General features: G+C 39.5%; 1 protein-coding gene across 1 annotated transcript in view; it reads right to left on the bottom strand.

The window, feature by feature from the left end:
- PARD3B (par-3 family cell polarity regulator beta) overlaps window positions 1-27,701 on the bottom strand; it is a 902,602-nt gene that overhangs the window by 486,122 nt on the left and 388,779 nt on the right. Inside the window, exon 4 of the mRNA XM_079783005.1 lies at window positions 18,939-19,048. Coding sequence (XP_079639131.1) covers window positions 18,939-19,048 — 110 coding nt within the window. The remainder of the gene's footprint in view (window positions 1-18,938; window positions 19,049-27,701) is intronic.

The following is a 27,701-nucleotide window of genomic DNA, read 5'->3' as shown; positions in this document are numbered from 1 at the left end:
GAAAGAGGTGGCTCCTGGATTGGAAAGAGTAAGCTCTGGGCTGGAGCAGAAAGGGGCTGGGTTGGAGTGGAAAGGCGGTGCTGGCAGCCAGGAAAAGGAAAGCCCATTCTAGCATGAATCTTCGTGCATCGTGCTTCTAGTAAGAAATAAGAACAAACAGAACTGTAATCATAATAATATTAAACAGGTTGGACTTATCTATTAAAATACATAGTTAATTACAGTGGATTTTCAATATACATGGTTTCTATAGCCCTCATGTCCCTATTTGCATTCCTAAGGTGAAACCACACTGACAGGCTGAAAATAAAGCAATAGAAAAATACATGAAGTAAATTGTAACCAAACAAACTGGTGGTTGTAAATATCGTGGAATAAATAGAATTTAATTAAAAAATTACTAATATCGCTAAAGAGAAAAACTTCAAATGAAAGGAAGCATCAAGATGATAACAACCATGAATTATAAATAGATGATAACATAGCCTCAGCAAACATGAGACAAAATCTCCCAAATTTAGAAGCAGAGTTTGACAAATCTATAACCATAGGTGGAGATTTCAGTATACCTTTGTCAGAAATAGAAAGGTAGAGACATTATTTCTTAAAAAGTAGGGAAGAGTATTTGAACAACAAAATGAACAATCAATCTTGAGGTAATTGAGAAACAAGTAGGGGGTATGCATTTATTTTAATACCTATCTTAACTGCTTTACCAGAAATCAGTACCATATAAATTTCTTTGTGGATGCTGTGATTAAATTAGCAATGGGTCTAGAGTGATATGTTCATAAACTTTAAAATGTACTACTAAATATTTCATAGGGTAAAGAGAAAATCACAATGGAAATCAAAGCACTGTGAAATGAATTACAAATGAAGGTATTGGGTATCAAAAATTAAAGGATGCAGCTCCAGTAGCTGTATTTTGATGAGAAAACACATTTTAAGTGCATTTATTTAAAGCAAGAAAGTGAAAAATAACCACATAAAAATCTAGAAAAGAAAATGTAAACATTTCTTTCTCCACTCTTACATTACTTAAAACTAATGTGAAATAAAGGAAATGAGAGCCTAAGGTAATAAAATAGAACAGGAAGAATAAAGGAGATTTTAAAAATCCTAAAACTGTTTCTCTGAAAACAATTCTAAAACACCAATCACATAGACCAATTTTCATTAAGACAGATCAAGGAAAAAACAAACACACAAAATGCACAAATTAACATTATTAGAAATGGGGATAGGGGGGATAACTACAGAGATTATTTTAAAATTTCAAGTTTATTTATACCAGTAAATTTGAGAACTAATGACAATATAAAGTTCTGGAAATTTTAAAAATTGGCCAAAAAATAGCCCTGGGCAGTGTGGCTCAGTTGGTTGAATGTCATCCCATGCTCCCAGAGGTTGCCAATTTGATTCCTGATCAGGGCACATGCCCAAATTTCAGGCTCGATCCCCAGTGGGGGGCAGGCAGGAGGCAGCTGATGGATGTTTCTCTCACTGATGTTTCTCTCTTTCTCCCCCTCTCCCTTCCTCTCTCTCTAAAATCAATAAAACATATATATATTTTTAAAAAAGTACAAAAGAAGAAACCATTCCTGGGAAGTTAAGTTACCTCTCCGAGGTGACATAATTCAGTCTCTAAGCTTAGACCAGATGGTGGTCCCAACTCCTAGCCTACAAAACATTGGCTGTTCTTGTTTTACTTGAACACACTGTATTCTTAACTCAGGTGGAAATAGCCAAAATTACCTCTTGTTTGGCGCTTTCTGCTTGGCTGATTCCTCCATTGGTACAGCCTTCCGAGGGAATCAGCATACCTGTCTTAACTGCTTCGCCAGAAACAAACTTCTCTTCAGGCTTGATGTTAGCCATGCAACCAAATGTCAGAACTCCTGCCAGACAAGGAAAGGCTAAAAGGGCAGGTTGTCCTGTTCAACACCATCAGATTAAAATTAGTGCGTGGCCAAATATTTTTCACCAGATGGAGAGTAGAATAATATACACAGGAGCTTTGGGGAAAACATGATCTGTTCTTACATTTGGTGAATGTCCGTTAGTTAATTGAGGCATTTACTTTTTCAGACCCAAGAGAGTCTGTGTCCTAAATCATGGCTTCTGTGGCCTGAGACAAAACTCCTTTTTAGGGAGATAGTGCTGGTTGATTTTTCTCTAATCTACTTATTTAACAAGGCTGACGATACTAAGTATGACGAATTAAATAGGAATGAATAAAAAGACATGCTTGTTTCTTAAAAAAATATCATGTCAAGGTATCCTTACAGTCATGTCAGGTTATCCTGTGTTTTCCACAACTCCCTTCCTCTTCTGCAGAATATCCGTCCCATTTTCTTCTACTGCTTTTTGTGTTTGTTTTTACAACTTCACCATTCCATGCGAAATGTTACAGCTAATTTATTTCCCACAACTCCAGTGTGTTTATTAATTTGTCAAATACCTTGTGATCTGGTCACTCTACCTGCTACATCGTTGAATAAATTCTTGGAGACTATGCTGCTAAGGGTTTCTTCCATCTCCATACCATCTCCATATCAAGCAGCTTGCTCCCCACATGCCAGGTCGAGTCTCTCCTCATCATTTAACTTCACACCATTCTCCCACTGCACTGGAGGTTGCAAAGTGCACTGGATTACGGTGCAGATCCCCAGACCCTCCTCTCAAAGATTCCCATTCAACAGACTAGGCTGGAGCCCAGATCCTGTCATTTCTGCAAAGACCTCAGGTGTTCCTGAGGCAAGTGTTCTTTCAATTACTCTTTGAGAAACAGTGCATTCACAGTTCCTCCCCTCTGTCCACTCAGGCCTGCCTCTGTCTCAGCAATGCTTGCCTATCCTTGTGGCTACGAATTGAATCACTGAATTCTGCATGCCTCTCCGATGCTCATCCTTCAAGGCTCGGCACAGAGCTCCCCTGGAACCTACTGCACCCACTGCCGTGAGCAATGGTTTATAGCTGCCCTTGGCTCTGGGTGTACGCCTATGGGAATGTCTGCCCAGTCCTCCCCATGCTCGAAACAGCTCTTCGCCCGGTGAAACCATGTACCCAATGTGGTGTGACTATCGCCTAGTCCCCCAAACCCTGATTTAAAGTAGCCGGAGCCTAGTTAAAGTCACTGATCAGACTCCTTTCCCAGAGACTAGAAAAAGGGTTTGTGCCTCCCTGGAGATGGGGAAACGGGGATTATCAGCCGGCATGTGGCTCTATGGAAAGGAAGCTGGCCTGCAGACAAACTGACAGAATCTGCGAAAGAACGAAGCAGAGGCGATGACTGGAATTGGATTCCCCAATTTCCTGAGCCCCAGCTGCATCTCCTGCTTCCCAAGATGTGGCAATTCCACACGCTCAGGGATTATATGCAACGAGCTCAGAAAAAAATGCCCCTCGTTTTTTGACTGAGACATTTTTTAACTGTACTTTGGTCACTTCCAATTAAAGGAGCTCTTAAATTGTTACTGGCATATAAAATTTAACTCCGTGTGCTTTCCACTGGGATTATAAATTCCTTAAGAGCTGTTTCCACTGCTTTGCCTCCAATGTGCTTCTCAGACAACAGCAGGACGGTTTATACCCCACTTCCCTCTACTCAAAACTGCTCTTTAGAAGGTTATTCACAATATCAGGTTGGAGCTCCTATTCTTTTGATTCCCAAGCACCTCTACTTGTGCCTCTGCCTAAAAGCTGATTCTGAGTTCTGTATGTTGGCTGGCAGAACACTCATCTGCCTCACTACACCAAAGTAAAACTGACAATTAATTATTCTTGATTAATTGTTCTACTGTCTTATCCAAGATCTGTGGGTTTTATTTCCTAAATATTTCTGGCACTTACTAGTTTTATGACTAAGCAATTCAACTTTACTTAATCTCGTTGTGCCTCATTTCCTTATCAATAAAATGGGAATATAAATGGTGCCTATTATCATAGGATTATTATGGGGATTAGACAGAACAATACATCTGAAGCACTTAGAATAATGACTGGCAAAAAGTAAGTGTGGTTGTGGATGCTTTGTAATTACTACTGAATCAATCACTGAGCTTATATCCAAAAAAGGATCATGATATGATTCAGGTTTTTGCACCTCTGCCCTGAGTCATATTAGAGCAAGTTCCTAAGCATTTGCTTATCTCTGCCTTTTAATTTTGCAAAGCTGAACTTGTAAACTCTCTGCTGAAAACTCTTCAGCGGCCTTGCATAACATAAATGTCAAACTCTTATGTGGGACTTATATGGTCCTTCATGATTTGGCCCCTCATCTCTCAACACTCCCTCAGCAAGACCAAAGTGCTTGTGATTCCTTGGAAAAACCATTTTTCACATCTGGCTTTATTTTTGTAGTTCTCTGGCTAAAATATACTCTCCCAGGAGTTGGCCTGGTTGGTTGTCTCCTATTCATCCTTTAAGACTCAGCATTTCCATGCAACTTCCTCCCTTCAAGAATTATTTTCAAATTCCCTTGTTAGTTTTCCATATATTTTCTTTGTACATACAAAAATCATTGCACCTGCCATATTATATCATCATTTCCATTTATATGTCTGTACTCCTCAATGGATGAGGGAGAGAGGCATATAAATGAGAATACTCTAGGGGGAGGTCCATGTTTTATTCATTTTTTAATCGCAAGCAAAAACCATGGTACTTGGCACAATGTTTGTTAAATGAAGGAAGACATTACGAACCATTTTGCTGAGTCAGCACAACATTATGGATAAAGATCTCACAAAACCCACATACTCAAAAGTGGGAAAATATTATGAGAGCTTGACAAAGCCTTAATTGTCCATAATGGTCTCTAAGTTATACTATCAGTTGGGAATCATGCAATGAGCTAAAACTATAAAAATTTTTCTCCCAATTTGGCCAGAAGAAATGTATCCTGAAATTGATGCCGAGATTCATGGCTTTAAAATACATAATTTTGCATGTTATTTTTGGACCACCAATTTGAAAAATTGCAAGGATTTTAAAACAAAAAATCAGTTTGGAAATTTCTAAAGTCAATTGTTTTATGTTAGATGATGCAATAAATCAGTTTAACTACATATGGTAGAAGCAAAACAAAACAAATATTTTTATCCATAGTGTTTCTCCAGTGTGGGGTATAGTCATACAAGCAATGGTTATAGTGTGCTTTCACAATTTATTTGTATAAGTACTACAGGTATCTAAGGAAAAAAAAAGTAGAAGCAGGAACATTACGGAGAATATTTATTCTACTTATTTCAGGGAAAGTAGTTTATAGATATTCATTAAATGTCTATCTGATCCCAGATCAACATTTTCCTGATATCTGTATGTTTAATGAAACATACTTGCAGAAAGCTTCTCATTTCTAATTTATCTACTTATCAAAAGAGGTTTAGAAATACTGAAAAACTCATATTCTGACATTAAATGATCATCTCTTTAGGTTCTATATTTACTTTTCCAAATATACAGATAATTAAATGAAATATTTTCAAACTGTTAAGAAAGCACTTACCCAAAGCTAAACTTGAATGACTACAATCATTTCCAAGCAAATTCTCTCCCCTACCTCTGCCATCATGTTTAAAATGAAGGAAGCTAGAAAGTGACTAGGAGGATTGAGTTTGAACCATATTTAAAAATGCAGAATTCCATAAAACCTTCGGAGGTCTACTTATGCTCTTTCTTAGTTTGCAATATAGATGTATACACACACACACACACACACACACACACACACACACACACACACACACATTTCATGCTGAAGTCCATGTGTTCATCATTAGCAGTGGATGAAGAAAACACAAAAACATATATTACCCTTAAAACACTTTATTCTTTTCTGAAATATTGCCTTTCAGATATTTTCTCTAGAAAAAAAAATAACCCGTTAGAAACTGAGAATCTGTTCATGTTTTCTTTCTTTCCATATGTGCTTCATTCATTCATTCATTCATTCATTCAATCCATTATTACCTACCATATGCTAAGTTCTGGGCTACCAGAAAGAAAAGCAATTCTCTGCCCTCAGGGTACTTCCACTCTTGAGGACAGAGGGAGACATACAAAAACAAGTGGTTAAGTGTTCAGAATATAAGTATGAACCATTCTCCATGAGGGAATGGGGTGGGCAGCAGGGCCCCATGAGGGAACAGGTGGCTCAGCCTCTGAGCACAGCAGAGCTTGCCTGAGTCAGGGAACCCGCATGTGAAATGGGAGGCACCCATCCTGTGCTCTCCAGGTGTCTTCCTGTGTGTAACCTCTCATATTTTGGCCCTAAATTAAACACTGCTGCCCACCAATAATATTTTCACCGTGATCTTAACAAATGCCATATCATACATTTCTTTAAAAACTATGTCTGAAATGGCACCAAACTTAGGGCAGGGAATGGGGTTTCCAGGATGGAGTTAAAAGGGAGGTGGTGTTTTAGCCTTGACTTAACAAGTGAGAAGGCGTCGGCCCTGCAGACAAGTGAGAAAGGTGATTCAAGATAGAGGGGGCAGGAAGAGCGAACCAGGGAAACGCCAAAAGGCAGGGGCTTCCAGAAAGCTAGAAGGGATGGGTGGCAGGTTTGAGCCACCTGAAATTGCCCTGCTCCTTAATAGCCCCTCCTTTTCTGTTTCCTTCTAGGTTTTCAATTTAAACAAACTGTTTACAAGGAAGAGAACCATTTCACAGCAAGAGAGGAAAGCCAGGGCGGAATTGGTTGATGCAGTTCCAAGTGCCTGAGGAACTGGTCTTCAGAGGGTTGGTTCTTTTTTGTGTGTGCTTTGGTTTTGGTTTTCTTTTGTTTTCAAATGAAATGGACTTGCCAGGATCTCTATGAGCAAAAGATGCTCAGTATATATTTAATGTTTACCTTTGGAATCAGTATGTTTTTCTAGCTGTGTGCCAAGTGCCTTTCTTAAGTGAAAACTAAACATCAAATTCAGCTTTAAAAATTAAAGATTATTCTCAGAACTACTACTATGGTCTAACTTAACCCAGCACCCTTTCCTCCTTCATGTATGGGACAAATCAAACATATTTTTTAAACAAACACATATAGTACTTATCTACCATGCACTGTAAGAATTTTTATAAATAATCACTCATTGATTTCTCAATATAACCCTAAGAGGTAAGCATTGTTGCTATTACCATTTTATAGATTAGAAAAGTGAGAAGGAAAACACTTGACAAAAATCAGCTGGCTAGTCAGTTGGCAGAACCAGATTTGAACCAGGCAGTCAAGCTTAAGAGTCCATGTTCTTAACCACATTAGCCCACTGCCTGCCATGGTTCACAACTCCTTACCCCAATTTAGTACCTTATGAAGTCATAAAATTTGATTTCAAATAATAATTATCTCCTAGCTGAATTTCATGAGAAATTAGTTATGATTGCTGTTTCCTCTTTTCCCCCCCAATCACCATCTGAGAATATTGAGAGAGAGAGAGACCGATGATAGGTTGCCTTCCATGTGTGCCTCAACCAGAAATCAAATCTGCAACCTAGATATGTGCCTTGATTGGAAATGAAAATGGCAACCATTCGGTGTACAGAGCAATACTCAACCAACTGAGCTGCTCCAGCCGGGCTATTGTTTTCCTCTTTCCCACCAAAGTCTTTTAGACACCTTCCAGGCAGATCTGTTACTCATTCCTGGGATGGTGCCCAGCTTCTAGGAAAAGTACCTTTCTCTCACAGAACTCACAGAGAGTATTATGAGGATAAACTATAACTACAATGTCCATTGCACTATTTCATGTGGTCATGTCCATTGCACTATTTCATGTGGTCATGAGGTGGCTCATAAATTGGCTTGAAAGAGTCCCTTTAGGTTTTCCATACATAACCATGTTTTTCAACTCAAACAAATGACTTTCTAGTTTCTAGAACCTGCATGGGTTCTTCATACATGACCCTAGTGAAACTATCATTATAATAGGAGTTGTAAATATTAGATTCACATGCAAGGTATTAGATGGCTAAAACTAAAAGCTGTGGCTAGCTCTATTTTTTTGTGTGTGTGTGCATGCATAATAACTTAAGTCATTTCCCTTTTATTATATTTAACACACATTAGAGATCTGGTAATTAGAAAAGACCTTTAATTATCAACATTCATTATTATCACTATTATTACCATATATTAAGCAGTCTGCTAAATGCTATACTCAAGATAAAAGGCATTCACCTTGCAATTCCACGGTGAGGAAGATAGAAGACAATCTTCTTCCAGACAGAGGACAAAATTATACTCGCCTAACTTGACAACCAGCCAGTGGATGAGTCAGGGATAAAACCTAGTTGTCTTAATCACTAGCCAATTGCATAAACAAAGAATGGCTATAAAAATCTGCTGCTTTAAGCACATCTGAATCTAGTCTTCCATACGTATTTTTAATATCTGCATTAGATTTGTTTTTGTGGTGGCAAATCTTTCTGCTTCATAGGGATATCTAACTTTTGTAAACAGTCAAGCCATTTGAGACCATCTTTACAATATATGTTTTGGCATTATATAGAACCATACCATCTTTGGTAAAAAACAAATAAAAAATATTTCTACAAAATAATAAAACGGATTCTTTTAGGAGGTGGCTCATAAATTGGCTTGGAAGGCAGTTTTGCATGAAGATTGACCAAAGCATTTCAGCAATGGCAGCATTCATGCGACAAAGGTACAGATGCAGGGTAGTACTTCAAGGGCTAATATTTGATTGTGTGTAGAAGGAAAAGAGGCAATACTTTGGGTTAAGGCTTATTTGAAGTAAAATTCTAGCACTTGTATTTAGTAGCTATATGATCTGGGGCAAATGAGTTCACTTATTTAAGTCTTCCCTTCTTCATCCATAACACAGAGCTAATAAAACTGAACATGCAACTTTTTATGGGATAAAATAAAATATTTGAATATACATAATAAATTGTCAACATCTGACATGAACTGCAAACTGAGTAGAGAAAGTCTCTCCCTCTGTGACACCCTGGGTCGTGTTACCTGGTCTACCTAGCACATAGATTAATGCTATTAAAATTGCCATTAAATTGCTTCGTGGTTAAACAAGGTATTATCCACTTAGAAAATGTTCTCCGTTCCTTATATAAACCTTTTATAAGTGCCACCCTGTTCTTTAGGCACAATGCTATGTTGTGGGTATGCGGAAGGAAATTCAATCCACCCACAAGGAGCTCAGCGTCTAGTAAGGAATATATAAAATATGGGAAATGATAAAGAGGTATCCATAATTATAATGAAGATATGCCAGTGTGCAGAAAGTGGTTAATTCTGCTCATAACAGAGAGAGGGCAGGGACAGATTAGTAAAGAAAAAGGCCATAGAGACCATTATGCTGAATTTTGAAAGAAAATTGGACATTCTCTAGGAAAAGGGGGGAAACTGACATTTGTCATTTGCCTGGCAGAATAAACAGCTGGGCAAAGACGCACCGAGAGATGCATTACTTGGGCATGTGAGAAACTTCAAGCAGGCGTATCTAGTGTGATGTGGCTGGAGATGAAGCTAAACATGTAGGCTGTAGCTTGTGAAGTCAGGACAAGAACTCAAACATAAACCCTTGCATATATGGTATAGATCAGGGGTCCTCAAACTTTTTAAACAGGGGGCCAGTTCACTGTCCCTCAGACCGTTGGAGGGCCGGACTATAGTTTAAAAAAAAACTATGAACAAATTCCTATGCACACTGCACATATCTTATTTTGAAATAAAAAAACAAAACGGCAAAAACACCCGCATGTGGCCTGCGGGCCGTAGTTTGAGGACGCCTGGTATAGATTTTCAGTTTTGCAAGATAAAAAGAATTCTGGAGATGGATAGCGTGATGGGTGCAGAATAATATAAATGTGCTTAGTGCCACTAATACAAATTCTTCCACTTAAAATTATTAAGGTGGTAAATATTATGTTTATTACCATGATAACCAAAGATTTAAAATAAAAAAAACAACCAAAACCAATAAACTTAAGATGTATCCTTGATGCTTGGATAATGGTCAGATGTTTCAAGACAGATATTTATAGGTATATAATAATTTTATTCATGAAACAATAAGAAATAACCTTATCCTAGTAGAACCTATATTTTATGCCTATTTGTTTATCTGTGGATATTCACAGAACATAGCTAAGTGTCAAACATATTTATTTAAAAGTGAAAATTTAAGAAGGATAGGTGATTGACACAGTGATTGAAATTAGAGGCAGGGAAAAATGAAACAATACAATCTCTTTGAGCAAGTCTATCGCATCTGACTTCTGATGTTTAAGAATCTACCTGTACCTTTTAGAGGAGGGTGATCCTTTATGATTTTTACAATGAATGCCACTCACCCATTCTTTGCTGGAAAGACGGGGAGTGCAGTGGGGAGAGCAGAATGGAAAACATCAGGGCTGTGTCAGTCTGAGAATCGGCTGCCAGTTGCCAGTTAAAAAGGTTTGCTAAAAGTGGCGATGTTTTTACTGGTTCAGGTCTGTCGGAAGGCTTTGGCTTCTCTGGTGCTTCACACCAGCGACTTCAAAACTAACTCACTCCAGATGTCCCTGTGATCATCTCATCAGACATCAAACGCTGTGCAGTGTGACAAGCTCACACACTGCTTACCAGGACGCTAGATGTTTCCACAAGCGTAAAACACACACAGTAGCTGCTTTTAAAATGTGATTCATCTAAATCAGAATTGCATTTCCAAGCACAGAGCTATTAGGAAAGCGGCCACCCCTCTGGAGAGAGAGAAGAGTCCTTTAAATGTCTGCACCATGTCATTCTGTGACTAGATTTTGAAAGGAAAACACCAAAATGAAACTTGCACTTCAGAAGAATTCATGTTGTGAGAGGAAAAGACATCCCCCCATCAGAAGAGATTTCGAAGAATCCCACCATGCCCCAGGAAAAAACAGTTTCTCTTGTCCCCTCAGTAGGGACTGTCTTGCTTCTGCTCAAGGTGAACACTCATTAACCCTTTGCATCAATAGTCAGTAAGCATCAGCAACACAGGAGGAAGGAGCACGTGGAAAATCAGAACATACGGAGGACATAGTCCACATCCGTGAGCTTTCACGTGAAAGTAACAGCACCTACCACATGTTCACCCTCAGATTTAAGCAGTGCATCCAAAGAATTTTCGTGTGCACATGTGTGTATGTTTTTATGGTGCCGCATTTGTGTATTTGTGGCCTTAAAAATATATATACATATTTTTTGATATGATTGATTACCTTGAGCAATAAATACATTTTGGTGTTTTGGCTAGAACTATAACCTCATTCCATAAACACATAAATATTGAGATATGAAAAGGAAATTTAAAGTTGAATTCATACCAACCAAGCTAGTAATTCGCATCTGGAACCAAAGTTGCTAGTTTTGATGTTTGAGTCCCTAAGAACTACAGGAGTTCAGATAGAATTTCTGTTTGTTACTTCCTTTCGATTACACAGGGTTTCTGAGGAAATCATCCAGGATTTAGACCATTTGCTGAGCGTCACAGAGTTGTGGAGGCCATCAGGACAAGGGATATTGACCTTCACAATAAAGCTACTTTAAACATCATATTTACCAAATTTCAAACAATGCTGTCAAATTCATTTGCCCAAACCACTATCATGAGAAGTATATTAGTGTTTTGTTAAGAAACACCTTATAAATGTCCCCATAATTTTGAATTAATTCACAATACCAGGATTTGTATTTTTCTCCATATCACTTGACAACAGAGGAAGTTTTAATAAAAATGGAATATGAGAAAAAATTTAGGATAAAATCTTCATTTTTATGGGTATAGATGTATCTTGTTCACAAATTTCTAGTCTACTCAAGAATTTCCTAATTTTTTAAACACAATTATTATAAAATTACAAAGATGTCACTATCAAGATTACTAGTACTTTGAATCTAGAACTCCTATTTTTGTTGACTAACTGACTTTATTGCATGCATATTAATTTCTATTCTTTGTTCACATATCATGGGCACTAACAAAATCAGCTTTTATAGTGGCTAATCTCTAGAATTATCAAGGTTTGTCTCTTCCTATAATGTTTATTTTTTCTCAGAACCATTTCTATGATGGTCATTACTAGAACTGTAAGAAGATGACGTCAGCCATCAACCAACATTTTAATTCTAAGTGGAGAGTTTGTGTTTAAACATTTCTCTCCCCTTGACAACAAGGCAACATTGTCCTAAAATAGAAAATTCCAGACTAAAACGCTACTTAAGGTGCAAAACACTATATTAAACAGTTTATTTCACAACTTTTACATTCTAATTCACACACACACTATACATACGCACAAATATACACACCTTTACAAAATGAGTTAAAAGTTGTTGAATGTAATTAATTTTTGCCCATCTCAAAAATAAAAGTTGTCATCCTCTAATCCTACATGTATGTGTCAGGCACTGTGCCTGGGGCTCAAATATAAAAATGAATACACTGGCTCATATCTCTGAGGAGCTAGGTCTGGTAATAGGAATGTAAACAGGCACTTATATTTGCGTGAGGTGAGAACAAACAGAGATACTGCACATGGCAATTCCCTTGAGGGGCTCAGGAGACTGAGCAGAGTGCAGACTAAAGGCAAAGGACACTAATTTTGATGGTTGAGAGTGCATGACTTGATCATTTGATCCTGTCTTGCAGACTGCGAGGGTTGCTTAACTGCTATAGATCTGGTCTTCGTGACTAGGTGGTAAGTGTCCTGAGGACAGGGGCCAAGTCTTCTGCCGTCCAGATGGCACAGAGCAGAGCCTTGAACATCTAAGGACTTAATCAATTAATGTTGACATGAAAGCAAAGCCCATTCAATTTTCATTCTGTGCAGATCAATCTCAACAACAAAAGAGGACACGTCACGGTGAGCTTTTTGATTTCTGGAACTGACCTCTGCACAGTGAACCTTCCTTAGACTTTTAGTTCTGGACCAGACCCAAGAAGAATGATGGGAGCACACACCTGCGCGGGGGTAACATTTCCCAGGTTCTTTGATTAGTCACGGTACAGACCTGCAGACGATCCAAACTGGATTCATTGACGTCTACAAGATTTGATGAAAATCTCTGCTGCAGAATAAATCAGGCTTCTGGATTTAAACTTAAGTCTTACCCATATAAATGCTTCAGAAATTAAGCTGTCTAAACTTGCCAAACTAAGTAAACACTTGGCCCCATGAAATATTGGATGGCAGCTTTATCTCTTAAAAACAAAGCCATATGAAAACCATTGTCGCCATGTGTCTCCACGCTCTGGTCTTATCAGCACCCGGCGCGAACAGCTGGAGTCACAAACAACAGGTCTATTATTAAATCACCGTGTCAGGAGGGGAGAAAGAGAAACCTTTGTTGGCCTCAGGGTCTGTAATAATGCCATTCCATATGACAGGCTACTGCGCCCGCCCCGGTCTCCACAGGACCCATTTCTCTGCCTTGGAAGACAATGGATAGAGCCTCCTTTCCAATTTACACTGGTTTCTACAACTGTTTTGTTCCAGTGTTTCTATGCTATTTAATTGTATATCTAATGGATAGACATATACACGTTGGTTACTCAGAATTTTAGTGAAGTTTCTATGTTGGATTTTGACAGTCAGCAACCCACAACCACAAGTCCTCTGACAAATTAGTGGCAATTTGAAGATTTTAATCCTAAAAGCCAAGCTATTTCAATTTCTCTGTAATTTCTCAATGATTTCTTTCACGGATTTGCAAACACTTAAACCAGGAGCAGTGTTGATTATAATTTCAATATATGTGGCGTACAAGGGAAGATTTCTCCAATCAGTTACAGGTCCGACACAAAGATAATGCTTCTATTCGCTGGAAATATTTTCTCCCACTAGAAGCACCTGGCACTCTCTTTGCTGATAAAATACCCACAATTCCAAAGAAACAACATTGTACATTCACTTCTCACCCCTGTTGCACAAGTAGGGCCACTGGAAACTCGCCTCCCACTGCCCTCCACCACCAGGCTGTGCCCTTTATCCCGTCTCACTGCTGCTAGGCATGATGCTGCTACTGACTGCAGAGTTCTTTTTGGCCTCTCAGTGCAGCAACTCACAAACATCTACTCATCTTAACATCCTGAATTTACATACTATGTGTTGGGTAGAAAAGATGAAATAACCTTAATTATTTAATAGATATTTGGGAGAGGTGGCAATTTCTACCTTACGTCTCAATCTCTAACATTCCTCATAACTTTGAGAAATGGTGTCTTTCCCATATGATTTCATCCCCAAACCAACCCCCAAACAAGTTCTTGATCTCGTTTTCCTTTTAAAATTGGATAGCAGTGATAGAGTCTCCTTCGTTAAATATTCTCCCCCCGCCCTGCTCTCTCCCCCCCCCCCCCCCGCTCTCCTCCCAGTCTATGGTATAAAACTTCTGACCCTGTGAAACCCATTCATGAATTCTAGTTTAGCAGCCTCAAAGGCTGCCATGTTATTTTTTTTTAAAATAAAATGTATTTATAGATATGAACTTTTAAAAGATACACCAGGATTTTCCTAACTGATTTTGGTGATGCGATACAAGTAACGGTTTCAGAACAAACAAAGGTGTTTACTATCTGAGAACAGGCACAGCCTTATAGTGTTCAGGAATCCACTTTTTAATTTACTCACCCTGCAGGATCTTTTTGCTTTAGGGGTTAAATGTGAAACTATAAACAGTCATTAAAACACAAAACAACCGTCGCAGTTAACCGGATATTAAGAAGAAAAAAGTCACATCTGTTTCAGAGTTCTCTTCCATCCGCAAATTCAGGAACATCAATTTCAAGAACCTGCTTTTATGGTCTGCCCTTCGGCCAAGAACACCAGGTTGCAATCAAGGCAAGAAAGGTAAGGCGTCCCAGAAGCGGATTCTCGCGGCAATATCTTGCCCCCAGGATTCTCTCTCTTTAATTCAAAAACAGTCAGTGGAATTAGATTTTTCTATTGCCTTGAAAGAAACACAGTCATTACTAATTGCACATTAATCATTATGCTACTCTGATTAACTGGATATGAAAAGAGGTCTGTGAAAAGAGGAAGAAAGGGAACAAAATTTCATGTTGTGTCCCGGCCGGTACTCTAAGAAACAATGAGGTTTGGTGGCTTTTCATTATTCAAAGAACTTGCAGCTTGCAGAGAATCTGATATTTCTAATTTAAATCCTTTTTAAAACTCCAACTTGTCTGAGGATATACATCTTAAATAGGCAATCTGTAATAATTTAACCGGCTAGAAAACAAGTGCAACTTTTCCAACTTTTCAAAAACACATTTCTGGGCATCAATGAAAACTCTTCCCTCTATAGTAAGAATAATGAAGTGCAACTAAAAATAAAAGTCATCAACTGTGGTTTAAAAGGCAATAATTCAACATAATCAAATGTGTCAACCACTCATCCTTACAGCTTCTCATGCTCTGGGTTATGAGTAAGTTTCATTTCTCGGGGATGATTGAACATAACCCACTTGGGGCTCTGCCATCTGTGAATTGCTTACATGTGAACATTCTGTTTAAGAGATGGAAATTTTGATTGTTTTTTCCTTTGGATATTGAGATGCAATGCAATTGAAGAGAGCTTTTTAAGCAATTAGTTTTCATATTAGTTGCTGCATGAGTACATTATCACACACTCCCCATATTCATCATCACTTATCAAATCACAGGAATCACGTATGGTGTCGCTGAAGTTGTGGAGGAAGCAACGAGTAGAATCATGGAATCTGAGAGTCGGAAAATAATCTGCAGGCTCCACATCGTACTCCCTGGGCTCAGGCCCTTGCTACAAAGAGCCCTCTCTGCAGCGTACCCCGAGGTGAGAGCTGTGGTTTTGTTCCCAGGGCTTCCTTGAAAGACCACTCCTTTTATCGCTGAGCAAACAATGAAAGTGACTATAGGGCTACAGTGTAGGGTGCCACATAATTTATCATCCACACATGAACACCTCGGAGAGTTAGTGGGGACACTGTTAATAATTATGCCAGAACAACAGGCATGGGCTAGTACTGCCCCAGGCAAACCTAATCATACTGCTACCACCAGAGTTGATGTGTAACTCAAATAACTCCTCCCCAGGGTCTCTAACCATTTCATTAATGCAATATCCAATTCTACTCTGGCCAATATAAATGGGATGTTATCCACAAATATAATTCTAAAATTCCTGGTAGAAATGTTTTTTAAAAAAACATAAAGATAGGTGAAAATGATTTTAGTAACATATTTTATTCAACCCAATATATCCAAGCATAGTATCATCTCAACATGTAGTCAATATGAAAATTTTATTGAGATATTTCACCTTAGTTTTCATATTGCAATCTTTGAAATCCAGGATGCATATTACACTTAACGCATATGTTTGGTGCTCAGTAGCCCCACGTACCAGTGGCTATACTATTGGACGACACAGTTTTAAGAAATCCATAAGTTTGGATAGGCAGGAATAAAATAGAATTATAATACACACATGCAGCCCTGCTGGTGTGGCTCAGTGGTTGAGTGTTCACCTATGAACGAGGAGGTCACAGTGTCACAGTTCAATTCCAGGTCAGGGCACATGCCTGGGTTTCTGGCTTGATCCCCAGTGTGGGGCGTGCAGAAGGCAACCAATCAATGTTTCTCTCTCATCACTGATGTTTCTCTCTCTCTCTCTCTCTCTCTCTCTCTCTCTCTCTCTCTCTCTCTCTCTCTTCTTTCTTTCTCTCTCCCTTCCTCTCTGGAATCATTAAAAATATATTTTAAAAAATACACACAGGCACACACACACATTTTTCTTCTAGGTAAAAATAGATGCACCTAGATGCCTTCACATACTGACTTTGCCTGCCCTCACACTAGGGCAGTTAACCTGTCTGTGAACCAGACACTGGGGCAGGTAAGCCTTTACCCGGGGCATTCCCTTGGAGAGCAGAAAGAATGGTTGAATTAGAAAAGCCGGGTAATTGCTAAGAACTTCTAAGACTTTTCCCAGATTAATATGTGTCTTGCATTCCTAAATACAACACATACACACTGAGCACCCCCCATGTACTTCGAACTAGAAATACAGAGATTAGAAAGGGACAATGCCTGCACCTTAGACTGTGAATGCTTAAACTTTGCACGGAGAGTATTTCACCACTGAAGCTGGAAACGCCTGGGCTGTGCCACTGCTCTGTGGCCAGGCAAGGACCAGGCTCTGTTCTTTGAGTCTCAAGTTTACATGTCATCACCCACAGGGAGCCCTGTGAGCAAAGGAGGAAATAGGCGTGTTTCTCTCACGCTTGGTACATGTGGCCCTGGCTCATGTTTGCTAACCTGCATATTGTTAGGTAAGAGCATTTGGGGTATCAGCATTTCTTCTTGAATCAGGACTTGCATCGTTGTTAGTAACACTATATCTCTCACTCCAACTACTCCACTTAGAACTCATTGGTATCATAGTTTGGTAAGGATACATGGAACCATGGAACAGATTGGTGACATTCCGCATGTAAATGATGGTAACACAGTCAGATACGCTCGCATTTTAAAGTATACTGACATTGCAAAAAGAAGCCGTACATTGTAGCTTTTCTCTTTGATGTAATTATTATCTCATTTATATAGTTCTCTTTTCCCTCCAATCCAATATTCTTAGGCTTAACACAGTCCCAGTTCATGTGTGTTAAATGCACACATACAAACACACACAGACACACATCATACCACATACTGGTTCCGTTTATACTACTCATTGCAGTAGAACGCACACACCTAATTTTTATTAAAGTAATTTCCATTAAATATATTTCCTTAAAAGGATGGACAGTAAGAAATATTACATCTAAAATACTTCCAGGATATTTTCTTCCTTGTTCACAGAAAAAAAATATGCTAAAATGTTGCCACTACCCTATTAGTAACTGCCAATGATTTGATAAACTGACTCTTCCCTCAAACACAGTGACACAGGTTCTTAATAAAATTTGATACAAAACTGGGAGAATCCATTTAGCTCATTCAGCATCCTTATATCCCTTAAATATTGCCTTTTTCTTAAGGTGTTACAGACAGCGAGACTTAAAATGGGTTAGAGCCTCGTTTCTCGCAGTCTTTTTAATATGGCACCATCAAATCTGAAGACCACTTATTATTGCAATGATATGTCGCCGTTAACCAGGATCTAACTCTCAGGCCACTGCAAAGGACAAACCACAACCACAGCTCTTCAAAGCAACTCAGGATTTAGCAGAAAGACCCCACAGTCCCAAGTAGAAGAAGGACTTTATTTCTTTAGGAAACTATTCTTCATTTAATCTATCATCTTATAGGTACAGCATACAAATATATCTGGTTATAAGCACTTTTGGCATGGCGTTTTATTTTTCTTTGATTTCACTGTTGAGTTCTAGAAACCCAGTACTGGCACCATATAGCCATAATATGCGTTGTCTTGAAACTGTAATGCCACTTACCATGTTCCAGTTTCAGAAGCATTTCCCTGACACGCTGACTATACCAGTTGCATCCTGGGGCGTTATGAAACAGGAGGAGGACGGGAGTCAGCAGCATAGTGCACTGGTCAAGAGGAGGGACTTAGAAGCCAAACCACCTGGGTTAAAGTCTTGGCTCTGCCACTTGCTAGCTGTGACCTTAGACAACTCACTAAACCTTCCTCTGCCTCCAACTTTAGCATCAGTAAAATGAAGACAAAAACGTGTTCTCCCTTTAATACCCTGGCTCATAGCACTTAATGTAAAGCACTTAACACACTACTGTGCACATAAGTAGTGCTTTATAAACAAATGCTATCATTATAACTATATACTAGTAATAGCTCATGCTACCTATTATTATAACTAATACTATATATCTTATCAAAAGACCTCTAATTGTCAACATACTTAAGACCGCAAGTCTATGGGAAAGGCACTTTGATCTTTCCTTAGAAATGCAAAGGGCAGGATACTTACTGGAATAGCAGGTTTCAGACTCTGGCCACTGGGGTGTGAAGCAGTTGGCTGCGCATCAGCAGGTGGGCCTGGCGCTGGGTCACTGCTTCTCCTCACCAGCAGTGGAGTGCCTGTAGGACAAAGTAAGAGGTGAGAGGTCAAGAGAACCCTGGAGGGAAGAGAGTGCATGGTACAATGCAATTTAATTAAAAAGGTTTACAACATGCTTTTATGTAAAAACATTGTTTCTCAAGAATGCTTGTAAATTAATCCATTTAATGATCTTTTGTCATTTATTCATAGACTGACACATGGAAATGAAATCTTTCAACCCTCATCTTTCCCCACTTGCATTTCAAAACAAGTCATTGTACTTAAGCCAGAGCTGGTAGGCAATGCGACACTGACAGTGTGCAATCTCAAACTAACCTAGAAAATCTAGTTGGGGATTGAAAAGAATGATTATCCAGTAGCCCAGTAGAGGGGTTCACACAGTCGATGCGATTTGCTATTCAGTAGAGCTAGAAGTCTAGTTATTGCTGTCATTCCAGGCTTCCCAAATCTTCTGAATGATGACATATGTAGAAATAAATTATTTGCTGGGTTACAGCATTAATGTCTATTTAAGTACACAAAGAGATCGCTTCCATTCTCTTCCTTTCTCCTAAAGTAGATGAAACTGATAAGGAAAATAAGTTACTTCTTCTCAAAATATATCCTGATTTCTTTTTAATTTAATGAAAGCTCCCACTATTAAATATTTGAGTCAGTTATTAAATTCTGAAAAGAGAGATCATACCATTAGAAAGTTCAAATGAAATTCAACCTTAGCAGAGCTGGCGGCCTAACTATTCTGCTTGCAATTAGGCCTAAAATAATTTGTTTCATACAAAATTGGCCACTATAGAGGAAACTCTCAAAAAAAAATCCATTTGTGGTTTAAAATTGCTCTCATATAAAAATTAGCTTTTTATTTGTGTACTTTTGAAAAAAAAAGCAGAAAACAGTAGAAATGCAATTCCCTGTTAATCAATATTCTGAAACTAATTCCCCAACTCTTTCAAGCTATTGCAGTGTAAAATAAAATTTTCCATACTTCATTTTTTTATAGCACAGTAATAATAAGTAAATCTACTTGGAACTATTTATAAATCGGGTTTTTCGATGTGTTCCAACATTCTTATTCTGTATATGAAACCTAGACTTGCCAATACTTCCATCCTTGTTTAGATAAAAGTTGCTTTTTAATAAAATAACTTATTTTATAGTAAGAAATTATCATGCTACTTAGGATGAAACACCACACCAAAAGGTATTATCAATTCCAAGTTCACATTCGATTATTTATTTCTAATTAATAGACAGCTGACTACATTATTCCTCAACTTCTCTATCTCCATCTAAAATTTTTCTCAAGCAAGTATCATAGTAATAGCATCTGTGTTCTCAAATGAAACAGTTAAAAACAAGAAAAATAGAAGTAATACAAAGTACCATCAAATCTGAAGTCCTCAGAGTCCCAGTCTTGCACCACTGTATGTTCCCTCCTTCAGGTAAACTGAAGACTAACTGCTTCTCAGGTGAAGCCCTGGATTACCATGAACTTGAAATGAGCAAGTCAGTCTAAATGTGATGATACCCTCAGAAGTAACCCGCTATCTTTAATATATTTTATTGATTTTTTACAGAGAGGAAGGGAGAGGGATAGAGAGTTAGAAACATCGATGAGAGAGAAACATCGACCAGCCGCCTCCTGCACACCCCCTACCGGGGATGTGCCCGCAACCAATGTACATGCCCTTGACTGGAATCGAACCCGGGACCCCTCAGTCCGCAGGCTGACGCTCCATCCACTGAGCCAAACCGGTTTCGGCAACCCGCTATCTTTAAAACGAAGAAGAGAATGAGGCAAATGCTTGTTTTCAAGCATTTAAAACAGACCGGTACACTGCACGTCAAATTGGAGAAAAATAAAAAAATAAAATATAACAAATAAAAAGCAGGTAAAACCACCATGGTATACTGAGGTCAAAAAAGAAACTGTTTTAGAGGCGAAGAAACAAAAATTTGAGGGAATGACAATTTTAGTTATGTGGTGTTTCCAGCTGAGTCACATACATATATATGAACATGAATATAATATGTGTGTGCCCATGAAAAAGACCTGTTATTTTTCTTGGGTGATAAGTATACTTTTCTTAAAGAAGCCATGCCAGATAGCATTCCTTCAGTTTTAAGGACCCAACTATGACTCCTCACTATTTGTTAATACTGGCTGTTTTAATAACAAAGTGTTATCATTGAAGACAATTTTATAACAACACGAAGTTGGGCCTCTGAATTCATTAGTACGCGGTAGTATTATAGTGTGTCTCCCCGAAGAAGACAGCCGAGCTCTGTGCCAGGGTCCCAACCATTCAGGACATAAACAAACCGTGAGATGACTAGGTCTTTCTTAAACATGCAACTCATTAGGAATAAGTTTTTTTCTTCTCCACTTTTTCTGCATACCACACATTAATGTCTCCTGTTGAGTTGCCTTCTCATCTTTCGTTGGCTGTCTTAACGTGTTAATAACACATACAAATCATTTCATATTAGAATTAACAATGAGCATCTTTAAATACGAGCTGCTAGCTCAGAGAGTTTTACACAACCCTTCCTTGGGCCGTTTAAAACTTAATTTTTAAATGGCCCAAGCCCCATTTGAAGGTGGTCGTCAGGACCAGAACAAGTTCCTGACTTAAAGACAAAGAAAGTATAGAACAGAGGCGTGTCATTTGAAGTGCTGACGATGATTTGGGCCAGTCCTTGGACATGTGTAATAGAGAAAATGGCACACCTCACAAGCAAGACTACCTAAATTAAGAAGAAAACCACTAATCTGGTTTTATGGGACCTCCTGGGGGAGGAGAGGAAATTACTTAACCCCTGCAATGAAGGGGCTTATAACCTATCAGTCAGATTAGGAACCAGCACTAAGAACTATCATGTGTTGGTTCAGTGGAGGGACCACGGGTTTGGGGTCAAATAGACTGAGCTTCACCTTCCGTGGCTCTTTGGCAATGAGCTGCTCAGTGACACAGTCTCCTCACTTAAAACCCGGTGATAACCACACACCACAGATTTCATGGGAGGCGGAGGCGGAGATAAAAGAAGGCAGGCACCACACAGCCTCGTATGTAATTTTCACACGGGAAATCCCCCTTCCCCAATAAAAAGGAGGAATGGTACCTGCTCTTGTTGTCAACAGTGTTATCTGCTCAAAAAGTTGAACCTGAAAGTCAAGGTAGTTTTCATGGAATAATACGCAAATTAAAATAGAACAGAATTCTTTGCTTATCCAGGTATAGCCTTATTAAAGAAATCAAAGCTTTTAGGAAAAAAAAAATGATGGTGTGGGAAGATAGTTCAAAAATGGAAAAGGAAAATAGGCTGTTCATTGGTTATTTTTCAGCTAATTGAGAAAAGACTCTTATATTTTAGAGGCAAAAGTCCTCACTTCAGCGCAAGAGCATAGCAGTATTGCTCACACTCATAGTTGAAAAGCCAGGGGCTGTAAAACCCACGTAAGAAATGTTATGCATTTTAAAGCATGAAGTCCTATACAGACAACTGCATTATACTTTTCCACACAGTTAAACTCTGGCACAGAGCTCGGCTGTCTTCTTCGGGGAGACACACTATAATACTACCGCCTCATGATATATCAAGAACTCCACTAAGAGAGGGAGATAATAAGATGAGTAGTCATGGTACTTACTCTAGGTTATCTTTTACAGAAAGAGATGTGGGCCCTGGCCAGTGTGCTTAGTGGTTACAGTGTCTACCCCATGCACCCAAGGGTCATGGGAAGTTCTGAATCCCAGTCAAGGGCACATACCTGGGTTACAGGTTTGATCCTCAGCCCCAGTCAAGGTGCGTGTGAAAGGCAACTAACTGATGTGTCTTTCTCACATCAGTGTTTCTCTCTCTCTTTCCACCCTCCCTTCTACTCTTTCTAAAAATCAATGGGAAAAATATCCTCAGTGAGGGTTAACAAAAAAAAGGAGATGCGAGGACAAAGAACATTTAATATATTTAGCAAATGCAGTATTCTGGGAGTTGGTGTATGGTTTATTGAACCTGAACCAATGACACACACACAATAACCGGATCCAGTCCCATTTTATTTATCCAGACACACAGAAACTTAATGGAAGCCAAAGAGGAGCTGTGTCCCTCCAAACACAGGAGTTTCTGATTAGGAGTATAAGGCTGGCGACTCTGCCCCTACAAGATAGGGTCTTCTCTCATCACAAAAGTTCAATTCTTTCTGGAGCAATGCTCATGTATATTCAGGACTTAGGTTACACTCAGGAGAGATTTACTCACACTCTCATGTTCTTCCCTTTAAGGAGATGACTACATTCATCAGGGTCTCCCAGGCCTAGAGCCGCTAGCATTGGCCTCAGTTCCCAGGTGTCTATGAATGACAATGCATTTTCTAATTCTCAAGCAGTCACCATTTTAATGATAGTAAAATTAGATTCAAAAGGGGTACAGTTACTTGTCCAATGTCCCCTACAAATGGAATTAAGGGACCCCATAGGAAGATCACCTAATCGATTTTGAGGAAAAGAAATTTGAAAGAGGCAGCAACTACTTAAGAGGTTTAAATTGGTACATCAATGAATCACATAAGATAGAAAAGCTGACACAAATGTATCTATATAAATACAAGTTTCTGTCCCTTCGCTATAAAGTCTCTCTCTCTCTCTCTCTCTCTCTCTCTCTCTCTCTCTCTCTCTCTCTCTCTCTCACACACACACACACACACACACCAATATGATTATTTCTACATTTAGAGGATGCTTGCAATGGAGTTGGCTGAAACGACAGGCGATGTGTTAGACAGAAAATTCTGTATTGGGTGTTGGGAAAGATGTCTCAGAAAGACAGGCAGTTACACAGACGGCCAAGGCCCAGAAGAATCATCCCTGTGACGCTGCAGAGAAAACAAACAATGACTTTAAACATGAGTCTCCTATCAAACATCACAAAGGCACATGTTCTGAGTTGTATGGTGAGTAAGAGCAGAGATTTATTTAAAGGTATATAATTATTTTCCTGAGCAAAATTGGAAAGCCAGCATGACATCAATATCGGGGCTATTTCATTCTAGGATGACTGATACCTGGAGGCTCTAGGAGGGTCCCAGTTAATGTGCTGACAAGGCATCTGTAAGTAAGAAGCCTCAAGCAAAGGGAGGCTGGAAAAGCACTGGGAGGAGCCCTCACCGGTTTGGCCCAGTGGATACAGAGTCGGCCCGCAGACTGAAGAAGAGTCCCAGGTTTGGTTCCAGTCAAGGGCATGTACCTGGGTTGCGGGCTCAATCCCCAAAAGGGGGCGTACAGGAGGCAGCTGATTGATGTTTCTCTCTCATTGATGTTTCTAACTCTCTATCCTTCTCCCTCTCCGTAAAAATCAATAAAATATATTTTTTTTTAAAAAAGAAAAACACTGGGAGGAAAGGAATGGGGACCCAGAAGTCACAGGCAGAGATGCAATAATAAACTAGAAGAGAACGTGGGAGAAATCAGCAATGACTACACATACAAAGGAAATGGAAGGGGCATAAGCCAAAACCTAAAACCATTCTTATATCTCTTGCCTGGGGAAGAGTGAGCAATGGGAAAGTGTTTGGTAAGTATTATGATTTGTTTCAGAAGAAACAACGAATTGGCTTTAGCCCACTGAGGGTCAGGACAATTTGCTTGTAATCTAAGATATCTCAATATACACAAGAAATCAGACTCCAGAGTCTCCAATGGCCATTCTTGAAGATGAGTAAGAAGCTCATTCTGGAAATCTTGTTGGCATCCAGGGTGAGTGGAGACAAACATGAGGTAAACCAAGGAAAAGAAACGAGGAAGGATCAGAAGAGGTCTATCGACAGCATCACATGCAAAACACTGAGAAAACCAGGGTCTATATTCTCCCAGAATCTGCAGCAGAAACAGGTATTTAGGAAGAGGAGTGGTTACCAAAGCCACAGAGGCTAGCTTAGGGGAAGGTGGGGAGGGACAATGAGAAAAACTGGATGTAACAGGAGAAACTGTCTCTCTACAAAACGGGGAAAATCCTGGTCTTTTCCGTTTCACCTGTCCTTTGCTCGAAGGGATTACTTCTGTGCTACTCAATTATCCAATCACAAAACACTGATTTGAAGAAAGAAAACACACTCTCTTTCCAATTCTACTGGCACTGCTGCTCAGGACAAGATAAGTCTGAAGAGGGGGAGATGCGGTTGAAATACACCTAAATTGGTAAATATTTAACTTGGATGATGAAAACAAATTGCAGATGGTTAAAAGTGTTATAAACTTAAAAAAAAGATAAATAGGAAAACGTCAGTTACCAGATAATCAATATTCATAGCATATTAATAATATTAATAGTATATGTAAGCTGCACCTTGGCTTCAGAGAGCACATGTCCTTAATAGACTGTGTAACTAGTCAGCACCTACAAGGATGCCTTTGTCTTGTACTTCGCACTAGTGGAATGAATCTGACATTGATTGAATGAACAGGACATTAAAGTATAGACATGTCTTCCGAGGCCTGGTGCCTGCCACAAGTGTCTCTGGCAGGGAGGAGCCTCCAGGAAGCTCTCTACCCAGGCCCAACCTCTCCGCATCAGCTAAGTAAGCAGGTCGGATGAGCTACACCACAGTCCCCTTTTGGATCTACAAGGAGATAGCTCCACGGTTATCCAGCCAGTATGGAAATGGAGTTTCAGAGATATTAAGCTTTTAAGTCTTTTGGACTCGATTCTACTCCAGTTTTATTTACTTGGCACTTCTATTGTGGGGCTGCATTATTAACGCATGTAGGTGTGTGGAAGGGGAATGAGATCTCTTTAAAGCAGTAGCAATCCTTATCCCCTGAAGAGTTGAGAAAGATTTGAGTGGAAGGGACAGATAAAAGGAAAGCGTTGTGGAAACTGAGCAGCCAAAAGCAAACATGAATCCATAGCCACATGGGCATATCTGGCAGGATGCGCGACCCGCCTGTCAAGGCACCAGCACCTCCACCTGAGTACACTTATCCCTCACAGGCGAGTTAAATCACTTGAAAGCATTCTCTTTCTGTTCTTCCTGTCAATATCACAATAAAAAGAAAGAAAGAAAGAAAGAAAGAAAGAAAGAAAGAAAGGAAGGAAGGAAGGAAGGAAGGAAGGAAGGAAGGAAGGAAGGAAGGAAGGAAGGAAGGAAGGAAGGAAGGAAGGAAGGAGAGAGAGAGAGAGAGAGAGAGAGAGAGAGAGAGAGAGAGAGAGAGAGAGAGAGGAGAAAGGAAGAAAGGAAGAAAAGAAAAGAAAAGAAAAGAAAAGAAAAGAAAAGAAAAGAAAAGAAAAGAAAAGATGCATGAAAGTGTACCTCACTTGTTTTTGGAGGAAACCAGGTTTGATTTTGTATGTGGATTTTATGGGTATCAGAGAGGGCTTTTCCAATGATGCCTAACAGACTCCACTGCATTGAAATCTGGAGACCCATTTAAAAAACTCGGCAATGATATCAGTAGCGGCACAATTTATGGCAAAGCACCGAGGAGAGATGGCTCTCACGGCAGGGGAGCCTGGCTGGGGTGAGCCCTGCCTTGATGAGCACAGCAGCTGCGCAGGCTCTCAGACACCACGATGAAGAAACCGCCCAAGAGAAACCAAGGCCCGCTTCGGCAGAACTGTAGCTGTCCAAATGCTTCAGTCTTAAATATCACCCCATTAGGAAAATGACTCCCAGGATCGCCATAAAAGGAGCAAAGAGGTCCACGTTGATGAACAGTATCATTTTTCTTGCATTTGGGATTGCAAACACCATGCCTGTTCACAAGAGGCAAAGGCGGGTAATTCACAGAATTGTCACCAGCAGCACACTGGATATGAATGAGCACATACAAGATAAAATATCTCTTACTATTTGTAAATTGGAGCACTACTGCTATAAAAACAAGGGATGGGGTTAACGGACTTTTATCAGGAGCCGTACTTTTCTCGGATGACGGTGATGCCTTCAACTTGCAGAGCAGCGTTGCCGCATTCCTGGGGTACATGTTTTTTCTCCTACTGGAGCATTCACATTTTACCCGATTCTTATGCACAACCCTAGAATTTTTCATGTTGTTGAAAATACTTTACCCTATCAGTTTACTCATGCTATTTACAGACCGCTTATGCCACATATTAGACATGAACTATGTCCCAAATGTTACATTAAGAACAACGACAAGCAATAAAGTGGCAAAACTCACTGTCTGTGTTCCAGTGAGGCTGAAGAAATTCAGTAGTGGTCATTTTAGGTTAGAGTAAAAATTCAAACGATTTATAAAAAAACAAACAAAAAAACCACAACAACCAACAATGACAAATGACAGAGGAGGTGCAGCATGAGCAAAGGCCCTGGACTGTAAAAGGCACACACTCCGAAAAGGGAACAGAACAGTCACAGGCCCTGATAAAGACACCTGAGTTAATAATGCCAAGGAAAGGCTCCTGCACGTGGAGGGGCAGAGAGGGAATGTGACACGTGCAGGGCAAGCTCCCTTTTCTTGTTCTGGTTTTCAAGGATCTCACTGCTTTCCTCTACCTCTCTGATGGCAGCTTGTACTGCGTCGATGGCCACGTGGTCCATGTCGAGCGGGACCACCTGCCATTGCCTCAAAGTGCCCGCAGACTCTGACCCCAGTGCATACCAGTTCTACCCTCTCACCGATGTCCTGATGCTGCCATCAGTTGTAATCCCGT

Source organism: Cnephaeus nilssonii, assembly GCF_951640355.1.
Source record: "Cnephaeus nilssonii genome assembly, chromosome: 10".
NCBI lineage: Eukaryota > Metazoa > Chordata > Mammalia > Chiroptera > Vespertilionidae > Cnephaeus > Cnephaeus nilssonii.
The sequence above is the reverse complement of the archived record's forward strand: the minus strand, read 5'-3'. Positions and strand labels throughout refer to the sequence as shown.